The sequence below is a fragment of the Tauraco erythrolophus genome, chromosome Z, assembly GCF_009769465.1.
Source record: "Tauraco erythrolophus isolate bTauEry1 chromosome Z, bTauEry1.pri, whole genome shotgun sequence".
Lineage (NCBI taxonomy): Eukaryota > Metazoa > Chordata > Aves > Musophagiformes > Musophagidae > Tauraco > Tauraco erythrolophus.
In genome coordinates, this window is record NC_141496.1 from 15,910,720 (window position 1) to 15,931,207 (window position 20,488).

Sequence of the window (20,488 nt, forward strand, 5' to 3'; positions counted from 1 at the left end):
TTGCAGTAGTTGAATTAGCCGTTGTACTGAAATGCCAACCTGTACCATGGGAAGAGAAGGAGATGGATCGGTGCCGTCAGACCAGTATAGTTGTATAAAAACACTGTCCTCCTGCTGCAGCTTGTGAGAGATGGGTTGGTCATGGCAGCGCTGAAAGCGTGACAGCAAGAGATCTCATTGCCGTAACCTGCACCTGGAGAGGAGCAAGAGGGAACTGAGAGGTCCTTTGTGCTCGTCTCATCAGGCTAAACCTGTTTCTTACTTAAATCATTGTCCTTTCCATCCATAGCTGTTGTGAAGGAATTGAGGTTGCAGAGGCCAATGGTGATCAGGAGACCTCTTGGTGACCCACGAAGGGGGTGTCTTGGCCTGTGCCAAAGCAGCAAAGGGCTGAAGGGAGGCATGTTTTGGGTTTTGTTTGGTTTTCCTCAAACGAGGGTGTTGCTGTTGGATGTGAAGCCTAGGGAGGTTGGTGAGGGGGAGGCTGAAGGTGTCCATGAGGTGTCCTGAGCTGATCAACAGCTCCTTGCCACTGAGAAGGGATGTCCTCCTTCACCCCCTTTCTCCTGGTACTCCAATGCTGCCTTGGAGGGCACATGGGGAGAGGGAAAATGTGCACTGAAGTCAAATCTGAGTTGTGGGCTATGTTTGACACTTTGGAATGAGAGCGGCACGCATCCATTCTTCTTCAAAGTCATACCTATCAGGTGGCTAAAGGAGAAGTTTTCTGTCCTATGGCTTCTTATGCAGTGTCATTTTGCTTTGAGCAGATAGGCTGGGGCCTCCTCTGGACATACTGCTGGATTCACTGAACTGCACAGCATTCAGCGTGCAATGGAGGATGCCAAAGCAGCACACGAGCACCATCACGGGGTACACGGTAAGTGATCCTCCATGCTGCTAGTAGAGAATTGCAATACTCTACACAGCCTCAGACTACGCAGGTGACATGACAAGGCAAGCAGGAGAGCCCGCACTCACAATGAATTGTGCCGTTGCCCAGAACACAGTCAGGGACAGTGGCCTTGAATGGATTGAGCTGTGACTTTAAGAAACGTGTTTCAGAAGCAAGGAATGGGAATTTGGGTTGGATGCCAAGGGCTTGGAGTAGATGTAGATTGCTTTTCTGTTGTGGTTTTCATGCAAGGATCTTGGTGTTCCCTGCAGCTGATAAAGCAATAAAGTAGAGAGAGCAGGTCGATATTACACTGTGCAAGTGAAGGGAGATCCATGGTGATTTCAAGGCTGTTCAGATCCTTTGACTCGTACTTCCAGCCTGAGGGTTGCTTTAGCAGGAATAGCTTTTCCAAACTACACCTCTAAGCCTTCCCACAGCAGCAGCATATATAGAGGAAGGAGAGTTTCATAGCGTCTCTTCCCTTGATAGATACTGTACTTCATAGCATCCCTGGGAACCCAGACACAGCCTTAAATATCAAGACTTTTTTTTTATTGCCTTCTACTTCTGTGGTGAATTTCCCTTAAAGAAGTCCGGTGATTTTCCTGTTTTTCCCAGTAATTTTGTAGGGAAGGCTCTGACACTTTCCAAGCCTCTGCCACATCACCTGCCTGTTGGGCAAAGTGGAGGGGCTAGCCTAAACTGAGTGTTGTGTTTTGGTGTGCAAGCAGAAAAACAGTGAGCACAGATCTGCCATTTATTCATGTTTATTAGATATTGTTTTAACAGGTATTGCATGGCAATGACACTCAGTCCCAAAATGGAAGTTAGTCACTGGGGAATTAGCACCAAACATGTGGGATATCGACTAGAATCAGTTGGTTTCCTCTTCAACAAAAACACAAGTAGCAGTTGTTTTTGTTAGCATTTTCAGTGGCAGGATTTGAAATCTACAGAAAAAAATAATCCAAAATTCAGTTTTATGTAGAAAGATGAGACTCCTCTGACTACTTTTAGCATTAATGTACACTAAAAGAGTGAGAAAATTCCCTGAAATAGGTATTTCTGATATATATGCCCCTTCATCCTATTGTCTTGTAAATTACTCTAATGCAGCCCAGCTGCAGGGTTGTTTTTGTTGTTATGAAAGTGTTTGTAATCTAGGACAGCAAGAAGCACTTGCTGTGGCCAGAACATGCTTCAGCTGGGCTCTGTGTGTAGTCGGGTCCATTCTACTGTGTGAAAACAAAGGTGCAGTGATTAAGTGGCTTCTCTATTGGTCATGATATTTTTCAAACAGTTGCAATTCTTTATAGTTACAAATCATAGATAGTTTTCACTGTTCATGCAGTACATTAAGCATTAAAGCCCCATTTTATGTTTAAGCCTTGAGTTCATGTGTGGCATGATGGTAAAACCAATGACAAAGAGCGTTGATAGTGCTATACCCAAACCGTCTTCACATTAGCTTTTGACCCTCTGCCATCTCAGGGTCTCTCTGCACAGGAAGTCAGACTTTTCCTGGCTCATTAGTCTCCAGTACATGGCAACAGGCATGCAGAGACATTTATGATACAGCAATTTTTATAGTGACATAATCACGTAACGTCAATATCTTCCTTATAGGAAGTAAAATGCCTAACTTGTGCAGACCAGCCCCACAAATCTTCAGCTGTCTAAGCTGACTATGGCCAAGTGATGCACAATTAAAGTTGTCAGTTCTAGTCTGTCCTGAAAGCTAGGCTGTGTTTCACCTCGGTTCACTGTATACACCGTAGGATGATGTCCTTTGGTCATACTGACAACTTCGAGCAAATGTGAAGGAAATGTTAAAGGGCATTAGCTTTTCGTGCTTTTGAAAAGGTAAGGGATCATAGGCTCAAATGCTGTCCACAACGTGGTAACAATGCACTTGTTTTTAAGTCATTCTCAAGCATTGCCTTACTGCTTTAACTGGCTTGACTATATCTTCTTCCCAAGGTCTTTTACTCAGAGGTTGAAGATGACAAAGCAGTTAAACAGCGCTCACACGATGTTCCCCTGAGTTTGGATATGCTTAGCATGGTGAGTATTTCTTTTCATCAACAGTCAGAGGACTGGAGCGGGGCTGGCAAGTGGGAACTTAGAACTATCTACTTGCTGCTGGTTTGTGAATTATGCCAAAGATCCAAACCTCAGATCTGCTCTGGGTATTGAGCAAGAGGAAATCACAATGTTTTTCTGTAATCTAGTCTGTGAGCCACACTTTTGCTCCTTGTTTTCTGATTAGTTGATCATGTAAAACTATTGAGACCTGCTTACATCTTCCTAGTACTGACCTTGGGCATCTACTAAAAGAGTACTTTTAATTTTGAATATGCCTTTTCTGTGCACTTCCACACGTAAAAGGGGTATTGCACAACTCTATGCTCAATCAGAGTTGCAATATCAGTGCATATGTGTTGCTGTGTCTGACACAGGTGAGTGCGTGAGTTAAAGGAGATGGAGTTTTCAGTGTATTTTTGTCTCTGTGAGACTGTGGCCTCCTGAAAGATGGAATTTAAGGTTTAATAGTGCTGCTTTAGTTGCATTTGTGCAAGTCCAGCTCCTAGAAGATTCCCTTAACTTCTGGTTTTTTGGTTCTTGAAAGCACTACTTTTCCTCCTTGCTTCCCATTTTCCCCGTTTCCTTTAGTTCTGTTTTTCCTTTTATTGCTCCTTTGTTTTCTTGCTTTGCTTTGTTTCATTCTCCCCTTCTCTTTCTTCCTTCCCTTCTTCTGTTCAATTTTCCCTTCCTTTTTTGTTCGTGAGTGAACACTGCCTATCCTCTTCTGCAACACAGCTGAGCGATTAGTGCTGAGGTTAAAGAAATTCCTCCGTGCTTCTGGGTGGTTTTAACATGGTCTGCTTTTAAAGAGTGTTCTCGAAATGTGCTAGTGCTTCCTCAGTGCAGAGAAGCTGCTTTTTTGAGTTCAGCAAGGCAGAAACAGAGATTTTCCAGCCTCTGCTCGGGCAGAGAGCGAAGGAGCATTGCAGGATGGGTGCTGCAAGGGGAGCTCTGCAAAGAGCAATCTGTCCGCGAGACAGCAGCCTTACCAGCACAGGAATCAAAGGCTTGTAGGTGTGCACAGAGGAGGACTGCAGGCTTTCCAGACTTTATTTGGTGATCCTTCTTCACAATTCTGTTTTTTCCTCCTTTCTCTTCTACTCATCTTCATTCTCCTTTATTTCCTCTCCCCTCTTCCTTCAGGCTCCTCACCTGATGTTCAGTGACGTGCATTCACTTGTATTTCATGGTGCCCGCCGGGCAGTCCTCAGAAACCTTTCCTGTGAGAAGCATGAGTGAGAGGGATGCTCAGATTTCCTGCAGTTTTCAATCACTCTGGATTTTGGTTCTGACTCCTGCAGGTTTCTGGGATCACGGCAAATGAAAGCATACCATTGCTGTGATACATTATTTCTTTATTTATACATTATTTTCTCCTTTCCGATCTTTATCTCTGTATTCCTCACTTGCTTTTTTTTTCCCTGAAAAAAATATTCTTCCTAGTAGTGCCAAACAAGATCAAACAGCACATTGCTGTTTTATTTTAATCCTGAAAGCAGTAATTCTTACTCACTAGGAGAACAGAGTCTGTATCCCAGTACTCACGCAGATGAATAACCACATAAACTACTATATGCTGCAGCATTGGCCTTGTTTTAATTCCCTGATCTGTTATTTATGTGGTTTTGCCATCACTTGTTAGTATCTTACTTCATTAACAAGCCCTGTTTTGCTTCTTCCCAGGGTCAACTTGAAGGACAAGCAATTTTTGTAAGTATTGCTTCACATGAAACTTGGTTGCAGCTGTGTTTTAAAATGAAATTAAATATTCCTGACCTGGTCTTTCCAGATTCACATGCAGAAGTTGATCGCAAATGTTAATTCTACTTAATGCTTATACAGGATCTTTTGTAGTCAAAATGTGGCAAATAGTAGCAAAAGCTCAAAATCTAGATGTGAAGAAGGTGGACAAGTGTAGGTATAGTGACTCCCTTTTTAGCAGTGGATAAACTTTCCTGTCGGTTATCAAAAGTATTTATGGATGTCTTGATTCACTGGAGGAAATTTGTGAAAAAAAATTAGCTACATCCAGGCAGTGAGGACTTACGGGGTACAGGGAGAGCTGGGCAGTCAGGCACAGAGTGACAGGGAAGAATAAAGCAGTCTGGCAGTGGGAGGAGAGATGGAGAGGAAAAAACCTGAGCCAGTGCAGCGACAGCCGAGGAGGAGGAACGCGGGAAGACGCCAGCCACGGAACGCCCAGGAGGAAGGAGTGGGAGACTAGCAACTAGTCTGAAAGAAATACCGTCCCTCTTAATGGCTTTGCAGCTGGTAGATTATTTAGATTAATTGTTTCCAATTGCGCACTCGGTCCAGTCTGCTTCCTATCAGCTGTAAACAGGTCAGGCTTATGGTGAGAGGGGAAGCAAGCAGGAGGTGCTTGGGTTTGGGTAGGATGAGGGCAATGATTTCAGTGTTTAACTGAAATCTCTAACATCAACAACCTTTTGCAAACTTTTTTTCTCTGAGATCTGTTCTAGGAATGGAGAAATCTCAGAAAGTTGGTGGATGTCACACAGCTTTCATGGTATGAATTAAAGGAAGTTTGGTTGGACTGTAGGAGGCCAATAGGTTTGGATGAGACCTCAGGATGCACTTGAACTCAGACTATCTGGTTCAATCCCAGCTGAGCTGAGTCTGAATTATGGCATTTCAGAGTTGAGGTTCCATGCTGGGCTCTTTTTCTCTGCTTGATAAAAATAACACTTCTGAGGGGTACTTGTGGAGAAGTATGACTGACTGGGATTAATCAGCTCCCAGCTGTCATTAATCCTCAGGAAGTGGTGTTCTCGCTGAAAAGCATTCTGTTATATTCATACCAAACTCAACAGAAATCTGCAATAGTTTTGTGGTTAAGTCTGCATAGTTTGTGTTTCCGTCACTAAGCCTCCTCTCCTGGTGCCGGGTACAGCCCCGCTGCTTTCTCAGAGGCTTCTCTGGGCCGTGCGAGGCTGTCGTAGCAAGAGCTGAACTGGGTCACCTGTTTCTATGTGTGCATGTGTGCATGTGCTTGTGCCTTAGCAAAGTGGATAATGTATTATAGCTGTATTATGTCATCTTATAATCGAGAACACGTAAGTGAGAGCAGCCAGGAGAAGTGCAGATGCAGTACTGTTTTATAAGGCAGTTGTTCTACTGGGCATAATATTCATGAAGTTGAACACAAATTGAAAAAAAAAAAAAAAAAAGCAAGAAAAAATAGCAGGCTTGAAAGGTGAGAGGTTTTAGGTCAGGCACAGAGCTCTGGAAAACAGCAGTACTCCCTATCAAATCACCAAACACACCAGTACAAAAATGGGAAGTGACCAGCTGAGACGAGCAGTGCAGGGAAGGAATTGTCAGGGGATCCAGTGTCATTAAACCCAGCTCAGTTTCTGCAGCTGCGCTGTAATCCAGGGTTTGATGTTTTTTTGGATTAAAACAAACCAAGACAGAAAACAGGTTTTCTTTGGAAAATAATTTGTAATCCAGGTTTCTATGAGGTGGTTTACTGTGCAGCCTTACAGTTTCGGCACACTTGCATGGAGGGCAAGCTGGGTGGCAAAGCAGTAAGGGGTATGCAGTTTCTACGTACATCTGACTCCTCTGACAAAGAAGGGGCATCGTGTTGCTTCACCCATTCAAGAGCATGAGATTGTAATGCACATACTAAATGTCGTTTTGCAGGGTTTTAGCAAGAGTGTTGTGTAAAACAGGAAAGGGAGGTTGGTGCCCAGCAAAGCCTCATCAGCAATGTGATGTCCAGTTTGAGGTATCATACTTCAAAATATAGAGGCAATCTGAGTGGAGAGAAAGAGTACAAAAATGATGGGGAGCTGACTCTTCCACATACCACCTTAATTCCTCAGTTGTTAGTCCACTGTGTCTCTTCTGAGATGGAGAAAACTTGAGTTTAAGATCCTTCTCCTAAGTACAAGTGAAAAAAGAGACGAAATATGTACTCCCAGATTCCTGGACAGTGGAGTACAAGGAAATGTGTTTCTTCTCCAGAATCTCATTTGAAAATGTTCTGGTGTGAGATGGGTATTCTCTGAGATTGCCATGGGTCAGGGTAGCTTGATGATGTCCTGAATCTTTACCTATTTGCTAATGTCTTGATCTTAGCAGACGAGAAGATACTTGGTCTCAAAAGCACCCACTGTATGTCCAACAGTTGTGTGTATAGAGATGACATTGCCAGAAGAAAGAGGCAGATAGCCATGCATGTAAGGCTAGAGAGAACCTTCCTGAGGTTTTGAGGGTGCACATGTTGAACTTAAATACCTTGCAGTCAGAGACTCATTCTATTTAGTTTCTTGTAGTCTTGAGTCTGCAGGTAATAATATCATACAAGTACATATCCCATAAAATATCTCACTTTCTGCACAGGCCAAGTTCCTTGATAGCGTGAAAGCAATGAGACACGTAATGAAGGATTTTTTTGCATAAAAATGAATGTAATAAAGAGGGATGCTGGCACGAAGAAATGCACACAGTTTAAACACAGACGGCCAGTATGTTATGCATAACGTGGAGGGTGGAATGGCAGGAGCAGGATCATCAGTATTGTCATCAGGAGGAGATGCTGGGTTTTCAGGAACTGACTTTTCAGATCACATTTTGAAAGATCTCACTCACTTCAGCTACTGAGACTGAAAGGCCCAGATAAATCTTTTGGTGTGACTGTGCTTACTGCCTCTCTCTGGGCAGTTACTTTTCCAGCATTGCTATGATCTCTCTCAGATGAGTCCAAATCATTCAAGCAGATCAAGAGTGAATGATGGAAAAACGAGACAATGGTCAGGTCGTCCATGTTAATAGGAAATCAGTGATGGATCTCCAAAACCGCCACTAGAGATATGACAGATGGTGAGATGTTGCTGAACAATGTTGTAGTAATAGCATAAGTTCTCCAAAGAATAGAGAGGGAGAGTTTGTCCAAAAGACTGTCATAAGGACATTTAGCAGTTAATAAAATTTTGAGATTGTTTACTATTTTACTGCAACTGGAAATGCAGATTTAAAGTCTGTTCTAGCATGAAAAGAAATGAGATCTCTACGTTTTCACATGCACTGTGAATAATGTTTTTAATATCAGGGAATGAAAAACAGGAAAAAAATTCCCGTACAATAGTTTTTTATAAGTGCTTTTTTTTAATACCAAAACAGTCTGTGTTGTAGAACCTGGTATTTCTATTTACTTGAATATGCTGTCAAAATTTGTAAATCTGGGATTTGCATCTCTCTACAGATAAGCTGCAGGTGAAGAATACTGAATTTCTATACACATGTAGATATGTTCCTTTCAAGAGCAGATCTAAATGTCTGAAGCTGATCCATGCTATATGTGCCAGCCAGTGAAAAAATGTAATTTTTCGGTGACATTTGCTAATTTCTGGAAGATTTGAGCAGGTTCTGAATACTCTGAACAGTATTCAGCAGAACAAGCTCTTCACATGAAGTTTGGCATTGTTTCCCTCACAGTAGTTGTCTATGGGTTAATCTTTCTGTATTTATGGCAGAAAGACAAATAAGGAAAATGCTCGCTTCAGGTCGAGGCTAGGAAAATTGTGAGAGACGATGGGACTGGTCTCTGCTCCGTGAGAAATTAAAGATCGTCAGTTCACACCGACTTGCTGCTTTCTCAGGATCTTCTATGGTCACTGGATTTAAAAGAAAAACAAACCCAAAAACAAATAAAATAAGAATGCACCAGACTGATACTGAATGCCAGCAATTGGCTCAAGGGAGGGAATAGAATGTGATTTTGACTTCACCAGCTAAAAAGCCAGACAACAAATGCAAATGATCTGCAACCTTATGAGTTATGCTGAGAAACGGGTCCAGGTCATCCCTGTGGATTCCCCCGGGGCGAAGCTGCAGCTTGAGAGGAAACACGTGGTGCTGTTTGTGTTTGTTGCTTCTGAGCAGGGCCGGGGACAATCCTCCTAGGAGGATTACATGGAAATCTCCTAGGAAACCTCCTAGGAGGTTACATGGAAAATGCCGTGTAAGGTCCTAGCTCACAGCGCCGTCTCCAGTCACATGGAAGACCTTTCACAATGTTCTGTTCTTGTCTGCTCTTGACTCTGGTAGGAGGTTGTGATCGGTGATCTAAAGCCAGGCACTCCACACCGTGTTAGCGTTGGAGCGTACGGCTGGGCAGGGAAAGGACGACCCAGCATGCCCAGGGACGTGACGACTTTATCCCAAGGTAACGCTGCCTGAGTGGCTTTCTATCACAAAACTGATGGGACACACGCCTGTAACATGGCAGGTCATGCACATCTAAATCTCTGTCACGTGCAGTATCATAACATTTTACTACTACTTTTCCAGAAGTATGGGGTTTTAGAGGGGCAAGAGAAGCCTCTAAATTTGATTCTCAAGTCTGCAGGTGTTGGGTTTAAGTGTGTGTTAGCCTGTCCACTTCTCTGATGCTGTTCCTTTGCTTTTCTTCTGGCTTAGATAAGTGCATGCCCCCTGCACCACCCTACCAGCCCCAGATCGTTGTAGTTTCTGATTCAGAAGTTGCGTTATCCTGGAAGCCTGGAGTGAGCGAAGGAAGTTCTCCCATCCAGTACTACATGGTGGAGTTTATCAGGCAAGTTTGCCAGTAGAGTCTGAATGTCAGTGTTTGTGCACTATGGGTTTTTTTCACCTAGCTGCACTATTAAACAGCATATAGATTCTTCTCATGATTTATTTGCTTGTTGTGTATAGTACACGTAGTTTTCTTTTTGATATGTGTTGAATTACTATTAAAATTTAAAAATAAAACCAGAAAATAATCTACTTTTTTTATAAAGTAACCAATAAATTTCACCTTCTGATTGGAGAAAATAAGGTCTCATTTGATCTGTTCTCTCTAAAAAAGGCTGGATAAATGCATTTTTAAGTTTCTCCTGTCATCAAACACTGTCGAACCATGCTGAGCGAAGAGTCTGTGGCAGAGCAGTTCTCTTGAGCAGGAATATCCTGGGCTGCTATAGGAAATAATCTGGGGATCACAATCTCAGTTTGTAGGGCAGTTTTACCTGACAAAAGTCTTTTGTGTCTTGAGTTTGCAAGACTCAGACTTGCTTTGTTATCCTAATGCTAATCAAGTTTACATTAAATGTTATCCTTTCTGTTCAGGTTTTTTAGGTGGGGTGTTGGTGGTTTTTTTTTCTTCTTTTATGTTGAACTCTCTAATATTTGCAGTAACAGAACTGAACTGTAGAAAGTCGCCAATCGAATTGTTTTCATAGGACGAATACAAAGGGTCAGGAGGAGGTGGTGGTATCTGCATGCACAAACAAGCACTCGTACCTGACTGTTCGTGTGCTTGCGTAAGCTAAGATCTGCATACAAAGCTGTTTATTTTCATGTGCTTGCGCCTATGTTTACCCTTACAGTGAAGGCAAAATTCAACCTTTGGAAGTTTAATCCTTTGGGTGAACACTTGATGACAGGTTTTAGTTGAGGTTTCTGGATAAGAAGAGAGTACTGCTTCTTTAACTGCTCCGAGCTGGTAAAGGTCAAAAAGACATTCTTCAGAAAAACATACTCATTTTTAAAAAAGGATTGTTTTTGTTAAAACAGACAGAAAGAACTATCGGTTTTCAGTGCTTGAAGTATGGTTACAATCTAGAAGATATTAGTATAATGAAAAGAATTCCCAGGCCGAAAGCCTGCTTGTGAACTTATGTTGCACTTTGTGTTTGAGTCAGAATGCCTCATATTTAGCAGGAAGCCGTTACAATGTTGGTTGCACTGGGAGGCAAGATACAAGGGCTGAAAATACGTTATGGCCGTCACGTAAACTCTGCTGTAGTGTCACCGTGAAATTTCTCCGATGTCTATTTTTCATGCACAATAGTTATCCGAGCCCTTCTCTCCTCTCCCCATCTCTTCTCTCTCATTTGCTTGGTGTTAGACAAGGGATTTTGTTGGGTTCTGATTGACCACACTCATGTTGCCTCTGTGCTGGAAAGTGGAGCCTGCAGGTTTATGTACACCTCTTCAGGGGACTGCTAATGGAAGAAGAAGTGGGTACCATCATCTCCATCTGACACTTTGAAAGTGCACTCTTGAATATTTCTGTTCAGCTAGAGAGTGGAAACAGTGCCTTCACTGTTTAAGTTGAAAGACGCAAGTAATTGAAATTTCAGTGTTTCGTTGGTTTTAGACTTTGGGAAAGAATTTGCTAACAGCACTGTGTTTTGATTACACTGTTTAGTTTTAGGTTTAAAGCTAAGCTTGAAGTGTATTTGTTAATTTTGGGATTATGCTCTCTCAGACTTGGAAGCTTGATTATGTATTTGGAGAATGTTCAATGAGCCATAAGCCCTAATGGCAGTTATAGGTAAAGATTTAACTTCAAACTTCGTTGTATTTTGCTGCATATAGTTTTAATTACTATAAAATGTATTAACATGAGTGAAAGCTGTTAAACTAAACCTATATAAAACTAAAACAGAACAGTGCAAATAAATTTAGAATTAAATCCTCTTATGTCAAAGAAATACAATATTATCCTGTGCTTTTGCAAAATGAGTGACTTATGCAAATCTGTAATTTCTCTTGGGGACATCACAAACCTCAAAAAATGAGATCATTTAAATCATTTCAGTCCCCTTAGAACTAACTTTGTGACTTTAACCCTAGAAAAACCATGCTAGGAGAATGAGATGAGGGAAACTCACTCTTTTCATTTGCTGTGATATGCCCCATTCCCAGAAGCCGTCAGGGTCAGGTTGGATGCACCTATGAGCAACCTGATCTAGTGCAAGGTGTCCCTGCCCATTGCAGGGGGGTTGGACCTAGGTGATCTTTAAGGTCCCTTCCAACCTGAACCATTATGATTCTATGATTCTGTGATATTAGGGATTAATAATCCCATGCATCATGGGGAATAAGCAAGAGGAGTTAGAAGTGTATGCGCGCCTGTTGGAATATGATCTTATTGACATCATGGAGACGTGGTGGGATGAATCCTATGACTGGAGTGTCAGAATAGAAGGGTACAGGCTCTTTAGGAAGGACAGGCAGGGGAGAAGAGGAGGAGGAGTTGCCCTCTATGTTGAAGACCAGTTGGAGTGCACCTGGGGATGGATGAGGTCCCAACTGAGAGTTTATGGGTTAGGATTAAAGGGAGAGCAGGGACAGGGGACATAGTAGTAGGGGTCTGCTACAGACCACCTGACAAGGAGGACCGGGTGGATGAGGCCCTCTACAGACAGATAGAATCTGCCTCACGTTCACGAGCCCTGGTCCTCACGGGGGACTTCAACCAGCCCGATATCTGTTGGAAGGACAACACAGCAGGACATAGGCAATCCAGGACGTGCCTGGAATGCATGGATGATAATTATCTTCTCCAAGTGGTAGAGGAACCAATGAGGAGAGGTGCTTTGCTGGACCTTATTCTCACAAACAAAGAAGGACTGGTGGGGAACGTGATGCTCAAGGACAGCCTTGGCTACAGTGATCATGAAATGATGGAATTCAAGATTCTTAGGGCAGCAAGGAGGGTGCACAGCAAGCTCACTACCATGGATTTCAGGAGAGCAGACTTTGGCCTCTTCAGGGATCTCCTCACTAGAGTGCAATGGGATGAAGCTCTGGAAAGATCACCTCCTCCGAGCTCAGGAGTGGTGCATCCCAACAAAGAGAAGGTCAGGTAGGAACACCAGGAGGCCCACATGGATGAACAAGATTCTCCTGGACCAACTTGAACACAAAAAGAAGGCCTACAGAGGGTGGAAACAAAGACAGGTAGTCTGGGAAGAATACAGAGCAATTGTCCGAGCAACCAGAGATCAGGTTAGGAAAGCTAAAGCCCTGATAGAGTTAAACCTGGCCAGGGACATCAAGGGCAATAAGAAAAACTTCTATAGATATGTCAGTGATAAAAAGAGATCTAGGGAAAATGTGGGCCCTCTCCGGAAGGAAACAGGGGACCTGGCTACCCGGGACATGGAGAAGGCTGAGGTTCTCAATGACTTCTTTGCCTCAGTCTTCACTGGCAAGAGCTCCAGCTGCACAGCCCAAGCCACAGAAGGCAAAGGCAGGGACTGGGAGAATGTAGAACCACCTACTGGAGGAGAAGATCAGGTTTGAGACCATCTAAAGAACCTGAAGGTGGACAAGTCCATGGGACCTGATGAAGTGCATCCGCGAGTCCTGAGGGAACTGGCAGATGAAGTTGCTAAGCCGCTATCCATCATATTTCAGAACTTGTGGCAATCTGGTGAAGTCCCACTGACTGAAAGAGGGGAAATATAGTCCCCATCTTTAAAAAGGGGAAAAAAGAAGACCCAGGGAACTACAGGCCAGTCAGTCTCACCTCTGTGCCCGGCAAGATCATGGAGCAGATCCTCCTGGTGACTATGCTAGGGTACATAGAAAATAAGGAGGTCATTGGTGACAGTCAACATGGCTTCACTAAGGGCAAATCCTGCCTGACTAATTTGGTGGCCTTCTGTGATGAGGTTACAACATTGATGGATAGGGGAAGAGCAACTGACATCATCTACCTGGACTTATCCAAAGCATTTGATATTGTCCCACATGACATCCTTATCTCTAAACTGGAAAGACGTGGTTTTGATGGATGGACCACTCGGTGGATAAGGAATTGGCTGGATGGTCACACTCAAAGAGTTGTGTTCAACAGTTCAATGTCCAAGTGGAGGCCTGTGACAAGTGGTGTTCCTCAGGGGTCAGTACTGGGGCCAGTGCTATTTAACATCTTTGGTGGTGACGTGGACAGTGAGATCGAGTGCACCCTCAGGAAGTTTGCAGATGACACCAAGTTGTGTGGTGTTGTGGACACGCTGGAGGGAAGGGATGCCATCCAGAGGGACCTTGAAAGGCTGGAGAGATGGGTCTGTGAGAACCTCATGAAGTTCAGCAAGGCCAAGTGCAAGGTCCTGCACGTGGGTCGGGGCAATCCCAAGCACAAGTCCAGGCTGGGCGGAGAATGAATTGAGAGCAGCCCTGAGGAAAAGGACTTGGGAGTGCTGGTGGATGAGAAGCTCAACATGAGCTGACAATGTGCGCTGGCAGCCCAGAAAGCCAACCCTATCCTGGGCTGTATCAAAAGAAGCGTGGCCAGCAGGACGAGGGAAGTGATTCTGCCCCTCTAGTCAGCTCTTGTGAGACCCCACCTAGAATATCGTGTTCAGCTCTGGAGTCCCCAATATAAGAAGGACATGGAGCTACTACAGGGGGTCCAGAGGAGGGCCATGAAGATGATGCGAGGGCTGGAGCACCTCTGCTATGAAGACAGGCTGAGAGAGTTGGGGCTGTTCAGCCTGGAGAAGAGAAGGCTTGAGGGTGATCTTATAGCAGCTTTCCAGTACCTAAAGGGGGCCTACAGGAAAGCTGGAGAGAGACTTTTTACAAGGGCGTGTAGTGATAGGACAAGAGGCAATGGATTCAAACTGAAAGAGGGCAGATTTTGATTAGATATAAGGAAGAAAGTTTTTGCGTTGAGGGTGTTGAGGCACTGGAACAGGTTGCCCAGAGAAGTTGTAGATACCCCATCGCTGGAAGTGTTTAAGGCCAGGTTGGATGAGGCTTTGGGCAACCTGGTGTAGTGGAGGATTTCCCGGCCCATGTCAGGGGCGTTGGAACTAGATGATCTTTAAGGTCCCTTCCAACCCTAACCATTCTATGATTCTATGATTAAAACCTCATGAAAACTCAATCCATGAATTGTTTGTATGTACTAGAATCTAATCAGAACTAGGGTTAACCTGTAGTCTGTTTCTACTTGTGGTCTGAATTTGGCCCTCTGTTTAGGCACTTGCATGGATTTCCCTTGGGACCTTTTGGTATGCTGTAGGTAGTGGAGGGCTGCAGATCATTTCAGATGTGAGACGGGCTGGACTAACTCACGCTCTGCTCTGCTGATGACCGTAAGGGAATGCTAAGGAGACCACAAGCCCAACTTGACTAAATGCTGAAAATCAGGAGGGCAAATATAGGTCTCACTGCTCACTGCACAGTTCATGGGGAATGTGTAAAAGAGTGTGTTAAAGCTAAAATAGCTGATGGGATCTGTGGAAGTTTGCAGGCTCAGTGTTAATAGTCTGCGGATTTATGCTGAGAAATATTTTATGACAAACAGCATTCTTATGAAAGACTCAGGATTTAAACATACTAGTTTGGGTGCTTTTCCTAAAGATGCTGTATAAAATTATTATTTTTCAAAAATGTCTTGGATATTTTCACTTGAGTACTCCAAATACTCAAATTTTTAATCTGTTGAAGGCCTACACAATCATCTATCATCTACACAATCATCACAATTCTCTGGAGGTGTTCAAGGCCAGGTTGGATGGAGCCTTGAGTAGCCTGGTCTAGTTGAGAGGTGTCCCTGCCCATGACAGGGAAGTTGGATTAGATGATCTCTGAGGTCCCTTCCAGCCTATGCCATTCTATGATTCTATGATTCTATTATCTAAACTTGGAGACTAACTTATTCACGTTTTTATAGCCAGCTAGCTTCTACATAACCACGTTTCAGCAGTATCCCTTAAAAGGAAGTTGATCACTTTCTTTTCCTCTCCTCAGTACGTAGATGGACTCAACAGCTTTCAATATTAATCTTGACATATGGGGGACTGCTGCAATGAAGTAGGTGGGTTCTGCTGATAAAACTGGGAAGATTTATCAGTGTACAAATGTTAGGATGGAGTAGATTCAGCATAGTGTTGTGGGCAGATTAGTTTAAAGCCTTCCCCCTAAAAATAAGGTGTATCCCTGAATCTATTCTGTGTAAACTGGTGCTTCACTGAGCCTGGCAGTCGTATTTGCTTTTGTTTGCTGGGAACCGCAACCAACAGATCTGACCAGGGAAATGCCTCCTCATGCCCAGTAAAAATACCTTTAATACTGCTTTCTTGATTAATGCATGAAACAGATACATCTGCCTAAACATTTACTTTGCTCTTTATGAGGGTTAAATACTTGGAAAGGTAGTTAAAGAAGAAAGAGGAGTGGAAGACATAGAAATTAAGAAAAAATTCTTAACAATATTAGACAGCATCAGAAAAATATTTAACAAAAGAATAAGGTTAGAAAATTATCTGCTTTCCTTTTTCTGAGTTGAACAGGCATATTGGTTGACGTATTTTACAGAAAGTGTCCCAATAAAGCTAAATAATAATAATTACTAAAAATAATATCCAATAGCGTGTTATTTTCTGCATTGAGTAGTTTCCGTAGCGAATAAGAATGCATTGTGCTTGTTGCCATATTTATTATTTGTACGAATATTTAAAAATAAAAAATTAGTGAAGTTGAATTTACCACTTGAGATGAGTACAAACAAGGCACAAAAGAGCAATCGAAAATGGTATAAAAATTGAATTGCTAGCCGGTGCTTTACTCTGTTAAATCATTTCCAGGTGATTTTAAGAAGTTCAAGTGAATATAGAATTCTCCACATCAGAAAGATTTCCTTTCCTAAATCGAGTCAGTCCCCAAATTATAATGTAAAGCATTGATCCAAATGTTTTGAGTACGTCTGGGGCAGAATTCTGCTCTCAGTTTATATCTGTCCAGTCCTATTGACTTTACCCATATGTTTATTATCTTAAAAACACTCTGACTTTGTCACTGGCCAGATTCTTACTGCATGGCCTTTCTGCGTTGGAGATGCACAGCTGTAACGTCAAGAGCAGAAAATGCCCATGGAAGTTGTCTGATTTCCCCATGCACAGATATATCGTCTGGAGCAGCCCTGCGACGTCCCAGATGGAGACAGAGATCTGCGCTGGTCCAGGGAATGTAGCTCTGCAGAAAGATGGGGAAAATGGCATCAAAATGAGCCCTTCCAGTGTAAAAGTTGACACAAACTGAATTTTGATGTGAAAAGGACCCTGTAGTCAATTTTCAACAAAATGTTTCCAGCTTAGAAAACACAAGAGCTGGCTGGCCTTGGACACCATCACCAGCTGAGTTTATTGTGTTCCTCTCCCCATCTGTTTGCCATTTTTTCATCTTGTACTGATTTGTTCACACAGGGAACGTTCTGGAGAAATAGCAAAGGTCGAGTGATAAATCTCCCTCTTTCCCTCTCCTTCAGCTGCAGATGCTTATGCATTTGCAGGCATTTCCTTTATTATTCGCTTCTGCAGAAGGAAGTTTTGTGAGAGACAGTGAAGCCGTAGGCCAGCCTATGGTTTGTGTTGCCTCCTAAATCCTCATAGGGTGCAATGCCTCCTTCGGGTCTCTTCCTCAGAGGCATATGTTTCCACTCGGGCACAGACATCAGCAGGGTCTGTGCAAAGAGACTGGGAGGCAGCTCTTGAGCTAGCAGGGATTCCCTGGACTGGAACTAGAGCCAAAAAAAGATGCGTACAGGAAAATTTGAAAACACTACTAATGAAGCATGTGGAAGGAAGCGATGTTAACAGCTTTCATTTGGAAAACGCTGTGCATTTTCATTTTGGCCCAGGCTCAGAGAAAGGAGACAATGAAAGAGTAGCCAAAATAAATGCCCTGCTGTCTACCAGGAAATGGTGGTGGAGGGTGACTTAAGATGGTCTGTTTAGCTGTCATTGCATCTTCTGCGTTAGTCTGGTTTTATTTTTATTTTTAGCAAGACAATGAAATAGTCACACCCCATGTGCCGTGGTGTAAGGGAGCCGGGCAGCTGGGAGCTGCTGCTTTGTGACTGCATTGGCCCTGCTGGCACACAGCAATGAAACCTTAGGGGTCAATAAATCTTGTATTGACTGGTAAAAGAAAACATACATTACCTTTGGCATTTCCTTCCAGCTGCAAATAAACAAATACAAAATGCCTGCCTTGTGCTATAATTTTCATTCAAGACTGTTGGAGACATTTGCAGCGAGTCCTATGTAAACATTGGTAGATTCAGGGAGCGCTTGGAGGTTATATCCTGTAATAAATATCACGAGGACCTCTTAGAAAAGGACACTGCAATAATTTTCTCTGAAAGTCATTTCTGTCCCTAATTTGCTTTCATAGGCTTCAATTTGAATATTTTGAGTGGCCTGGACTTAACATTTACATTTTTATTTTGTTTGTATTTGTTTGTTTACCTTCTCATTCCATTCTCTTTTTGATAAGAAGAGATGAATTGTAGAGGGAGTAAAAAATCATCTCAATGCATCAGAATACTCTCTCAAAGTGTTTGAAATAGCCCTCCCCTTTTTGATGTCTCCCTGCATATGAACTTAAACATTTCAACCAACTTGCCATGTGAATGGTTGTACTGCTTTCAGATGGACTATAACAGCACTTAGATCAAGTGTTTGTTGGCAGTTGGCTTCCAGTATGAATCAGGAGTTAACCAGGCATCTTCCAAAAGCAGATGTGGGAATTCTCATGCAAAATCCACATATACAGGCTAGATTCTCTGCATTATTGTTCTGTTTTGGTGTTTTTTTTTTTCTTGAAGAGAAGAGTTTGGATCCAGATTTTTCAATGTGAGTGGATTAACCTGATTGCCTGGGACATCAAGTGTTAGATTCTCATCCTGCTAATGCTTGCATATACTTGAAGGCACTTAGTGGTGTTAGAGCACAAACTCCTAGAAATAAATCAAGATCTTTCCCTCCATTGCAAAATACTGCTTTATACAGCCAAAAAGGAGATAGAGAATTCCTAATACACCTCCACTTGAAAACTGTGAAGCCAAAATCCATGAAAACAGATAAACAGAACTGAGTTTGTAGAAACTTTCCACTAAACAACCTCCTTGACTTTATAAGCAAAATCTGAATATTGGTTTTGTATCACTATAGAGTTTTGATATCACAGGCTTTGCAGCTTAGTAATGGTTGCACAGTCTGGCCCCTTAAGAGTGAAGGATTTCAGTGATGATTTAGCAGGCTTATCTCTCATTTGTTTTATGTATTTCCCAGGAAAGTTTAAAGGTAATTAATTTATACAGCCAGCTTTAATTATTTATCATCTTCGGTTTTTTTGATCCTGAAGGCCAGACCTTGACAGCAATTGGACAGTAATAAGAGAGCAGATCCAGATGGAATCCATGGTTCTCAAGGGACTTCTCCCAAATACCAAGTATCAGTTTGCCGTCCGAGCAGCAAACTCCTACGGATCCAGCCCTGCCAGTGTGCCAAGCGACATCATCCAAACGTTCAGTGAGTAGAACCACCATTTTGTAATTAAAGCTATATAAAAATAAAATGTATCTGTAAATAAAGTGTATCTGGGGTAGCCTGTGGAGGGCTGCTGGTGGAAAGAGTCGTTGCCCAAGCACAGGCACCCCCGGTCTGACACCTCTGGGTCCTGTCCGTGGAGCTTGCAGCATCCTGTGCAAGTCAAGCCGCAAGCAAAGATTTGAAAAGCTGCAGTCAGAAGTGCTCTTCTGCTGTTTCTCTGCTCTGGAGGTCATTGCCAGATATTTTTGGATCGCTACTTACTGACTTTTGTGCTGACTTCCTGCAGAACTGATAAGTGAATCACAGGGGGAGAAATGAGAGACACAAGTCTATCATTCATCTTTTTTCTCTATTCTTTGAAACTGAACTGTATATATTACATTTATAATTTAACTGGAAAAGACTAAAGCAAATCTATACTGTTTTCTGAGGAGTATGGCTTTTAAACTATTAAGCACAATCATGAAAATAATGATATAAACAAGTAAGCATCCCTTTTTGATCAGAAGTTTTGTAGCAAAAATATTGGGTGAAAAGGCATTCAAACACACTTGAATAATCACAACTTCTTAACGATTATATTCACATTTTTTTAGCAATGTAAGCCATGAACATTTCAATCAGGGGTAGGTCCTGCGCACATCTCCTGATGGCCTTCCTCAGGATGTCATCCTCTGTCAGTGCTAGTGTCTCTGTGGGCTGATTTTGAGGTGCTGCTGCTCCTCATCACCCCCAAAGTTGTAGCTGAATGTGAGAATCCTGATCAAGCTGACACAGAGCACTTTGGGAGTTGTATGAATCACGTCTCTCCCACAACAAAATACCCAATGTCACAAAGAGTGTCGGTGCAGGAGGCAGAGCCAAGGCTGGCAGGGTATGGGCACTAACTGAACTATATCCTTAGTGTGCCAAACTTTTTATTGTGTTTAAAATGTTTCAGTACTTCTAAGTTCGAGTTTTGAAGGCATTTATAGGGGACAGAATACCATGCAAGAAAATGCCTGGATATAATTTTAGCAGATTAATGAACTATAAAATAGAGCAATAAACCCGACTTTTTTTTTTCTTTTCTCACCTGCGTGCTCAATTGCAAATCATCTTTAATTAACTGGTAGAAAATGAACGGCTGATATTCAGGTAGGATTGTGAGCTCTGCAAGAAGACATTGCATGCCAGTTTAACCTGCTAGGGGTTTATTTCTAAATTGCCTCCCTATCTTGGAATCTCTTGTTTTCATTGACTCTTATATGACATTTTCCATTTTTTCCCCCCTCTGTCATAAATTCAGAGCCTTGAACAGTTTGCATGAAGTTTGTTACAGCTGCTGAACTTGTAAGTTTAACTTCTGAAGCAAATGTGTGTGAAAACCACACAGGTG

General features: G+C 42.6%; 1 protein-coding gene across 4 annotated transcripts in view; it reads left to right on the plus strand.

The window, feature by feature from the left end:
- Positions 1-772: 772 nt before the first annotated feature.
- EGFLAM (EGF like, fibronectin type III and laminin G domains) overlaps positions 773-20,488 on the plus strand; it is a 59,194-nt gene continuing 39,478 nt past the window's right edge. For 2 of the 4 annotated variants that reach the window (XM_086629317.1, XM_086629318.1), the window contains exons 1-5: positions 779-880; positions 2,879-2,962; positions 9,059-9,176; positions 9,431-9,566; positions 18,923-19,089. In XM_086629317.1, coding sequence (XP_086485443.1) covers positions 842-880; positions 2,879-2,962; positions 9,059-9,176; positions 9,431-9,566; positions 18,923-19,089 — 544 coding nt within the window. In that variant the 5' untranslated portion in view covers positions 779-841. Of the gene's footprint in view, positions 881-2,878; positions 2,963-4,666; positions 4,694-9,058; positions 9,177-9,430; positions 9,567-18,922; positions 19,090-20,488 lie in introns of all 4 variants that reach the window. The other 2 variants (XM_086629315.1, XM_086629316.1) reach the window with 2 other exon arrangements.